The sequence below is a fragment of the Halichoeres trimaculatus genome, unplaced genomic scaffold (genome assembly GCF_033239565.1).
Source record: "Halichoeres trimaculatus isolate MK-OKI-2021-1 unplaced genomic scaffold, fHalTri1.1 fHalTri1_scaffold_4, whole genome shotgun sequence".
In the NCBI taxonomy this organism is placed as follows: domain Eukaryota; kingdom Metazoa; phylum Chordata; class Actinopteri; order Labriformes; family Labridae; genus Halichoeres; species Halichoeres trimaculatus.
Genome location: NW_027437182.1, coordinates 22499915 through 22509479, shown reverse-complemented (window position 1 = coordinate 22509479; position 9565 = coordinate 22499915). Strand labels below are relative to the sequence as shown.

Sequence of the window (9565 nt, the reverse complement as noted above, 5' to 3'; positions counted from 1 at the left end):
TGATTGGTTGGTGAACAGGACACTGACGCTTTGCGGGCCATAAGAGGCTGTTTGAGCTGTCTGTCAGCTACGGCAGGATTCTGTAGGTGGATGGGACTCTGCAATCCCTGGAGGTAGAAGCCTTACACATGCGCAGACGCAGCAGCTAGATTTGTCGTACGCGGGCGTTCGTTGACGTCGCCGCCATATTGCAAGTGGCATCCACGAAAGACGTACGTTGAACGTGCCTTTCGACTATTGATGTTTCTGAGGTCTAAAACGGTCTGATGACTGTTACATAAACGTTTGTGATTTCATTCACCCACAGCTTTTGAGGCTACTTGCAAGAGTTCACAGGTCGGACCTGTCATTACCGGCAGACGTATCACAGCAGACGTTGACAACACTGGCTCGCTCATACGTCAGTTGCCGCCATACTGGTAGTGGCTTTTCTAAACATGTAATCGAAACAGCCATACTTACTGTTGTTACAGAGATCACCTTTGTGAAACAAATAATTCTAATAAGTGTCTATGAATTTTCAAGTCTATCAACATTACCTGCTGAAACCTCATTCTCTGCCATGCTCAAACAAGCTAAAACAAATGGAAACCTAAGGTACTTCAACTCAAGCTGGTCTGAAGAATTGCCCCTGGCAGCTCTTCAAACTTTCATGTTTCACCATAAAACAACAAGTTTTCGTCACCCCATTATGTGCAGTTTTGAGCAGATCAAACTGTATGCATACAGTTTGATCTGCCCCAAATTTCAGAAATGTGATCAGTGTCCAGCCTTGAACATGTCTGATTTTTCACCTACACTCAGTGCACTTACGAAAAAGAAACAAAAAACTTTTCCCTAAGTTGTGTAGTCTGCTCCAAGTTTCACAATTTTGAAGGTGGTGCCAGCCTAAATTCATTACCCTTAATATTTTGGTCATACTAACAGCCCTGCTTAAAGGACATGACCTGTACTAACCTCATCAACATTTTTCAATTAGCTTTTAATCTTTGTTGTTGGATTAATGTATAACCATGAACACTTCTACACATAATAACACCATCTGAGCCATAGGTCCTATGAAAATCTGATTTTTCACTGTTACTTATAATTAAAATTATACATTGACTGTAGATGAACAGATATATGTCTACATGTGGTTGACAGTGAGAGTATCACTGTACACCAGTAGGTGATGCTCTCACTGTTTCAAGATTTCTCTAACTAGAGCAAAAAAAAAAAAAAAAAGAAAAAGGTACTTTTTAGCCATATAATGTGAGTTTGTTTGTTGTTTTGGAGGGGAAACACTGATATGAGATTTTCATAGTGTATTTTATTTTGTGCTGACAAGTGACAAAGAGAAAACCAATAGATTCAGCTCCATGGATTGTTCTTAAGTGTGTTACTTCACTGATTGTGTTACTTCACTGCTGTGATAGAAAACATCTCATTGTACGGTGCATTATTATTTCAAAGCAACATGGAAGCAAAGTTATTTTTGAGATTTTATTTTAGTTCATGTATCATCTGGTTGCTTTGAGCTAAATTATTTTTTTCAATCAACAGATTGCTAACATCTGCAGTACCAGATTTGCTGCATGATCCTAGATTTGTAAAACTGTTTCATGTAAGCAGAGATATGGAGCTCTGATGAACATCTCTTTACACATCACAGTTAGGGGCCCAAAGAAAGAATGCCAGAGCATCTTTTTATGCTATACGTGTTGCACAGAGAAAAATATTGCAGCAATATTCAGAGTTACTGTGGGAATAAATCAGTCTTGAAGTTCAACATACCGGGGACAGCAGTGCACATTCATAAATTACTTTCATTAAGCAGCCCGACAACCCTCTCCTGTGTCAGTCATCTGTAAAAAGCAGTTACAAGATGCAAGGTTTCTGTCAGGTGTTGTTTTTCCCTAAAGACTGTTGCACCTCATAGAAGCCTTCTACTGACACTCAACTTGATGTGAGGCCATTCTCACGATGGAGGAGCTGAAAGCAGAGAGCTGTTTAATCACCCTTCTCTGTTGTCTCCAATCACACTTGTACAGTCATGTATTTTGATTTTCAAGGCCACAAGCAAAACAGAGACTGCTGACGACAGAGACAGTCAAACTGTCTCTCCTTGTGTCCTCTTCATCACTTACTTGCCAGTGACATGCTAAAAAACAAAAGTAGAAAGAAAACATTAGCAACCATTACCATTACATCACAGTGAACTAGAGTGTCAGGATTTATAAAAAAGTTCTCAAAAATAAAATTGGATGACTTGAGGCATCTGTCAGTTAATTAAACGGGATTGAACAAGTGTGCAGCCAAAATTCAATGAATTTTGGAAACTGCGATTAATTTCTATAAAAACAAAATGTGATAGTTTACAAATCATTCAAACCCTGTATTTACCGGACAATAGAGTAAAGATCACATGTAAAATTCTGAGACAGAAAAACATTGTTTCATTGAAAAATACATGCTCAATCTAAATTTGATATCAGCAACATGTGTCTTAAAAATTGAAAAAGATTTGCAATGCTACAAACACTCTGTGAACAATATCTCTGAACAAATCAGGTTAAGTTTAAATAGATAAGTAACATAACTGGTTGGTTAAGTGGTTAGTAACTACTGTGTTTTTGATTTAAGACAACAAACCTTTGTTTTATCATATTTTCTCATTATATTTGGGAAGAATTTAGCAGATGTGTTTTATACTTTTTATTCTTTTTTGACTGTTTTCTGTGAATCAGAATTTCTATCTTCTTTCTATAGAGCAGGCTTTTCAAATCCACTTGTTTTTAAATCTGTGTAATAACAAACAGATGATATGTGTTTAAAAACAGCAAACCTCAAGTGTCACTTCAATGTTCAACATTCAGCACTAGCAAGGGTGTGTGTGTGTGTGTGTGTGTGTGTGTGTGTGTGTGTGTGTGTGTGTGTGTGTGTGTGTGTGTGTGTGTGTGTGTGTGTGTGTGTGTGTGTGTGTGTGTGTGTGTGTGTGTGTGTGTGTGTGTGTGTGCCCTTGGAGACCTACTTGTTAAAAAATGTCTGATCCTGTAAGTTGAGGACCAAACTGTCAGCATTAAGGTACACCCTATTCTGAGATGATGACACCTGAAAGTAGACACAGACAATACTTGTCATTATCAACATCATCAAGTTTGCTGGTGTGATAAAACTACTGTTTCATTTGAAAAGTGAATAAACAAAAAAGATGGAGAAAGGAAGGATCAATTCATGTCAACAAAAATGATACTGACCGTCTTTGCTATGTTTTGTGCAGCTCTAATTCGCCTCAGCTTCAGGTAACCTGGATTCTTGGTTACTGCAAGCCCCAGCTGGTGAACACCAACACGAAAGAGGGAGAATCACTAACAAGAACACATGAAAACTGCTGCAGATAAATCATTTTAACTGATAAACCAGATTTGTGGTGAAGGACAGTACAGAATGGTATTGCTGCCACAATCATAAAATGTGACAATTCTTATGTATTAACGTAATACTGAAATATCACGTTATTTTTGATACCATATTATAACTTCATAACATGTATGATAATGAATTTTCACCTTAGGATACTGTGAATAATCAAACTTTTACCCTAACAGAAAGTATCAGAGCTACTAATTTCTCAGTTAGTTAAGCTCCTGAGGTTGAACTGTTTTCTTTAAAATGTGAAACAGTTTAGTTGTCCGGTTAGTCAGTTACCATTTTTGCAGCTTCTGCCTCTCCCTCAGCCTGGATGATCTTCTGTCTTTGATCCTGTTTGGCTTTCTCCACATAGAACTGGGCTCTCTGGGCCTCCTGCTGGGCTGAAACAGGAATAATCTTTTTTATTAAGGTATATGAACTGTTAGACGTTGTAGTTAATTTCAAGACAAGATAATTAAAGTTTCTGAGAAATAAAACACTTAAGAAGATGCAAAACAAAACAGAGAAATTTTGTTAATATCTGTATCTTTAAGCAGGAGCCAACAGTGAGAAGAGTCTAACAAACAGCAGCGAACACAATGTTAAACTAAACAGAAAATCTACCATTGTTTTGCATTTGCCATTGAGAGCACTGATATGGGATCAAGTTTTTTTCATGTATTCTCATAAAAAAATGTTTTGACACGTCACTCACTTAGCACTGTAACAGCAATCCATACCATATGAAACACAATGATTGTCTCAGTAGTGGAGACAAAGCACTGTTGTCCGTTGTTTTAAAGAGTGATAAGCAGTAATCAGTTGACATTTTGACTGTTTTTTTATCCACAAGATGAAATTACCTGTTTTAAAAGCTTTTAACTTTATAAACCAAAAAGATACTTGGCCCAAATACTCAGCAACAAGCTCAGATAAAGCATTTTTAGAGGAAAAAGTCGCATGAAAGAATAATTGCCCTCTAAACATCATACACTATAGACGAAAGAGATTTCTTTTGACAACTGACAAAAAAAACAGCAGTTAACGGCTTATTTCATTTCTATATTGTACTTGTCATCATATAATTTCAATCAGACTTATTCATCTACCAGGAGAATTGATGAGATAAACAACAGTTCTTGTCTTAATTACCAAAGCCCTTTCATTGTTAAAAAAAATCTTTAGAAATAACCCTGTTATTTGAGTTAAGCTGTCATAATCAAAGTCATATTCAGTAAGTAATTCCAAAGTGCTTAATAGAAAGCTCTTAAAAGAAAAGCATCTCAAATGAGAGCGGTTTCAACATACAGTTACTCAGCACAAGTTTTCCCTCTGCCGCCTCAGTGTGGCATACTAAGCCTTACCAACTTGCTTGGCCTCCACAGCAGCTGTGTACTGGCTGCTGAAGCTCAGCTCTGTGATGGCCACGTCGTCAAGGATGATGTTGAAGTCTTTGGCTCTCTCAAACAGTTCCCTGCGCACCAGCAGAGAAACCTGGAAAAACAATACAGATTGATGATTACACAACATATATATTTATTGAAATGATTGTATCCTTTAAGTTAGGACTGGTCTCCAAGCAGTGAGACTATCACATCAGACTGAACAATATAAAGTATTTGGGACCTGCAAAAAGAAAACAACTGAACAAAAAAAGTCTTCATAGGGATTGTGCCAAAGCTGGTGCTGAAATGCTGGGGTACAAAAAAATAAATAAATAAATAAGAGCGTGCACAACACGGTACCTGTGCTCTCTGCGTAATAAGCTGTGAGGCGTTAAACTTTGCCACCACAGATTTGAGGACCTCGTTGACAATGGACGGCAGGACTCTCTCATCATAGTCCTTCCCCAACTGTTGATACATGACCGGCAGATTGGATGCCAGGGGCCTGGACAGAACACGCACTGCTATGTTCACCATCTGCAAATCTACACACCCCACAACACACACACCAGTGTTATCTCTTTGATATCACACTGAATACAACACACGCCTAACTTGTTGAAATAAATAAACCCCAGCCTTTGATCAAGGCTGCACTCCTAAAAACTTAAGATAAACTTTCCAATGAGTATGGTTCTCTCACAGTAAGATGCAAAAAGCTGAATCACAGTAAGACTACTGTCATGTTAAGGGTGTTTTCAAAGAATAAGGAGTCATACATTTTGATTTAAAAAAATATCTAAAACCTTTGACTTTTACCTTTGCTTCCCGTCAGAGAGGAGATTTTCCTTGGTTTGGCTCTGATATCATATATGATGGGGTACTGGAACCAAGGCATCCTACAACACAGAAAACAATTTACTGACACAGGTAGCAATGATAAAAATGTCTTTTTGGACAACCTTTGAACATGAGTGAGCCTCATGACTTTATCATCACCATCTAACAGACCACAAATTGCTCCTGTTTGCAAAAAAAAAATTGCAGCCTGTATGCAAGGTCAAGCTGACCGGTGTCTAATGTGGCAAGAACAATTAACTAGAAGACTGTAACTCATACCAGCCCATTTCAAAAATACTGAACAGTTGAGGTTTATCCCCCGGTGGGACACTGACCAGACGATAATTTCAGGCCAAGACACATTGTTGCCTGATATTTACAGGACACCAGTCAGCGGCACGATTATCCAGAGCTTCTCACATCTTGTTTTTTCTTCCTCTACAGCCATAATATGGCTGTTTTGTCAGTAGGAAAAGCATTCTAGCTCTGTAATTTTCTCCTGTACAACAGTGTTTTTTTTTCTTAATCTTGCTTTTAAGTTGTTCTGCCACTAGTGTTAAATGAGTTCCTGCTATTTCAATTTAAGTGGCCTGAGCATCCATCTATTTTATGATAGACTGCTAGAAGTCGTACAGCCCAGTGGCTGCTCACTACCGCTGTCTATCCCATGTTATACAGATAGAAATCTACAACTTTTGCATAAAGATTCACTGGGTAAATTTTTATATATATTCTTTGTAACAGATTTTGTCAAGTGTAACTGTGTAACAGCTCTGTTTTAACTTGTTTTCTCACACATGTTAAAAAGCTGAAACAAAACAGGGATTCAAGAATCAATACAAATCTGACCCTTTTCAATAGTGACACTTCACAAAAATAAGAAAATGCATTTTGCTTCATAATTTACATTTTGTTTGTCCATCAAAGGTCACAGCTGTAAGCCCAGTATGAAAAATGACTACTCTGTTAAATAAACACTGTCACAAGCTTGGGGTTGGTCTGAGTTTTAACAGTTCAGCAGAAAAGGGGATGTTTCAAATGTCCTTCACATTTTTTACTCTCATTTTTTCAGCAACATTATTTTTTTTACACATACAGAATACTGTTACATATAAGTAATGATCCTGTCACGCAAACATAAGTTATTGAGCTGATCCTACCTGAAGTGCAGCCCCTCAGCCAAAATTGTGTCCATTTGTACCCCTCCAATCCTGTTAAAGATGATGGCTCTATGACCACCTTCAACTGCGCACACACACACAAACACACGCACATCATATAATGATAGGTTGACCAACATAAAAAAGTAAAGTTAAGAGGAAAATGTTTTCAGAAGTGATTTAGACAAATTCTTAATTCCACTGACATTAAGTACTGAGCACCTGTGACAATGAACACATTCTATATTAGATTGAAAATAAGACAAACCAAATACAAACCCTTGTGTTTAGCCTGACAACTTTTTTTGACATGCAATGAATCAAAACAGAAACTTTTTGTTTTCTGCCTCCTGTGTGAAATGGTTCCTAGTCAAAACAAGTGTTTTCGATCCCGGTTTTGTTTACCTGTGTAGGTGGCTTCTTTGATGCCATATGCCAATGCACCAGCTCCAATTAGTAATTTCAGTCCTAATCCTGCCCCTCTGCCACCAGATGAGGACATCCGGCCTGCCAGATCCCTCAGGTGCTGGACGAAGCGCTACAGTGTGTGTGTTAGGTAAGGTGAAAACAGACAATAACAGGGAGCACATGTGAGTGTTTTCCAGGGAATACAAGTGAACCTGGAGCTACTTCAGATTCTTACTAGCATGCGCACATGGTTTAGCCTCTGAAAGTCTCACTGATTTAACCCCTGATTATATCAGTTCTAGTATTGTCAAAACAATACTGACAGACTTATGTGCAGAAAAAATAGTACGGATAGCTGAAAATGAATACTCATAAAGTACACACGATACAAAATGTTCCCCAACAAAACTAAACACCAAAACAATCAACGTTTTCAACCACATTATCAATGACTGGAAGGGAACTTCCCCATTGAACAGCACTGACAGCACAGAGCTGCCTCAATGAGGCCTGGTAGGGATCAGCACCTGCAGGGAGGGGACAGCGCCCTGTTTCTACCCAACACATGCTGGAGCTACATTTATACAAACAAGACCTGCCTAACAAAGTCAAACCCTGAGAACTGAGTGAATTAGTTGTAACAGTAAATCAACCATGAAGGCTACACTACACAGAGTATTACTGCTGCCACTATCAAAACTTAAAAATGAAAGAATAAAATTCATGGTACATTAGGTTTGGAACAACTTGCAAACAAAAACAATACCTGTGCAGTACTACAGGCAGGTGGGCATGTCCCTAATTTGTCAACTCTCTTATTCCTAGATTTAAAAAAAATTACTCCAACTAGCACTTCCAAGGCTGGACACACTGAAGGGACAGTGATGTTGGATTGTGAGAGTTATAATCAAATATATTATCCAGGCCTCTGGGTGTATGGATAAGTGGCACAGCCATGGGTGTGTCAGTACCACCCACTTAGACTAATTTTTAGAAGCTATATTAATTCTCCAGTTTTAATGTTGATCAAAATTTTAGACAAAAACTAAACTAAAACAACCAGTCAGCAAAATACCAATGACCTGACTGTGACCCCAAATTTTGGGAGACCATCTGAACAATGCAATGCTTGCTAATTCACCAAGATGAAATAGAGCTCAATTCTTTGTGTCTTCAAAACAGAAAACTCTGCTGGGTCCACATCAGAGGTGCATGGGCTCCTCCATCATTTACACACATGGCAAAGATGTAACCTGAACTCAGACAGGTCACAGTCACAGGCTCTAATGATAGCTTGCGTCCTGTGTGTTTAAGTAAAATAAAGATAAGCTGTTCAGTCTTTTTATTATTATTATTCAGCTGCTGGTTCACATTGCTGTATTCTGTGCTGTATGATTAATGTATATCGTTCAGGCTGTATTTAATTCTGTGTATCTGATGGTTAATGGAAGACTGAATGTCATCTATCAGTGTTATAAACAAATGAGTTGGGGTGTGTGTGCAGGGATGTATTTGTTTGGCATTTCCTGCACACAGAGATGCTTTGTGATGGGCTCTCTGACAGTCAGTTATGGCATTTCACTTCTTCATATGATAGCAGGGATATAACATAACCTCCCTGTCTTTTATCTTATTTCATCCTTCATTTACAAGGATGGGACTTGTGGGACAAAACCTAAGGTACAATGAAGACAACCTATGACTTCCACGAACAGATGACTGGCCTATGCGAGATTAAGAGAGGCCCATAACCCATTTTAATTCAATCCCTGATCAATCAAACCAGGTATATAAAAACTCGACCCTGGTACTTGATTCGGACTTGAGGCTGCTGTCTGTCCAGTTCAGGGACGCATGAGCGGAACTTGTCTCCAGACCGACATGCTAACTGAACTGACCTGACCCGAGACTAACCGACGGTTGCTGCATTAGACACCTGCTGATAAACTGTGTGAGCGATTACAAATCTCCATGTCATCAGTCCCTTAAGCGATAGAAAGCTAGACATGCAAACTGTGCACAGACTCGGCTCCAAATATTGTTCATTAAAACGATATTACCTCTGAAATACTTACATTGGGTTCCTTGCTTGCCATGCTGTAGTACGTCAAACCGTACGTCAAACTCCAAGGTCGACACAACCCCCCCACTTTCCTGGTGGACCGGAAGCCTTATGGGAAATGTAGTTTAAAGACATCAAGTTCTTTTCGTTTTCACGTGCACTACCGCCACCTCCTGTCCCGGAGTGTGGAAACAACAATGAACTTGGTCTCTAAATCCAATACCTGAATCACCTTTACCCTCTACCTGCTCTCTTTATTCTCTAAATAATCCAAACTCACCACAAAGGAGTGTAAAAAAAAAACAGAATTTCCACTA

The 9565-nt window shown here is 38.7% G+C and overlaps 1 protein-coding gene across 1 annotated transcript; it reads right to left on the bottom strand.

The window, feature by feature from the left end:
* Positions 1 to 1295: 1295 nt before the first annotated feature.
* phb2b (prohibitin 2b) lies at positions 1296 to 9338 on the bottom strand. The gene is made up of 10 exons (XM_074669093.1): positions 9262 to 9338; positions 7184 to 7316; positions 6779 to 6863; positions 5598 to 5677; positions 5139 to 5323; positions 4758 to 4887; positions 3691 to 3794; positions 3240 to 3317; positions 3014 to 3093; positions 1296 to 2143 (listed from the first exon to the last, which is right to left on the bottom strand). Exons 1-10 carry the CDS (start codon positions 9280 to 9282, stop codon positions 2122 to 2124), a joined length of 918 nt encoding a protein of 305 aa, XP_074525194.1. The 5' UTR covers positions 9283 to 9338; the 3' UTR covers positions 1296 to 2121.
* Positions 9339 to 9565: the final 227 nt, after the last annotated feature.

Excerpts from the sequence above, each read along its gene's own strand:
- phb2b (XM_074669093.1), bottom strand. The coding sequence starts at position 9,282 with ATGGCAAGCAAGGAACCCAAT. Across the intron at positions 5,678-6,778 it reads GCTGAGGGGCTGCACTTCAG|GATGCCTTGGTTCCAGTACC; the intron begins GTAGGATCAGCT and ends TCTGTGTTGTAG. Across the intron at positions 4,888-5,138 it reads TTATTACGCAGAGAGCACAG|GTTTCTCTGCTGGTGCGCAG; the intron begins GTACCGTGTTGT and ends TTGTTTTTCCAG.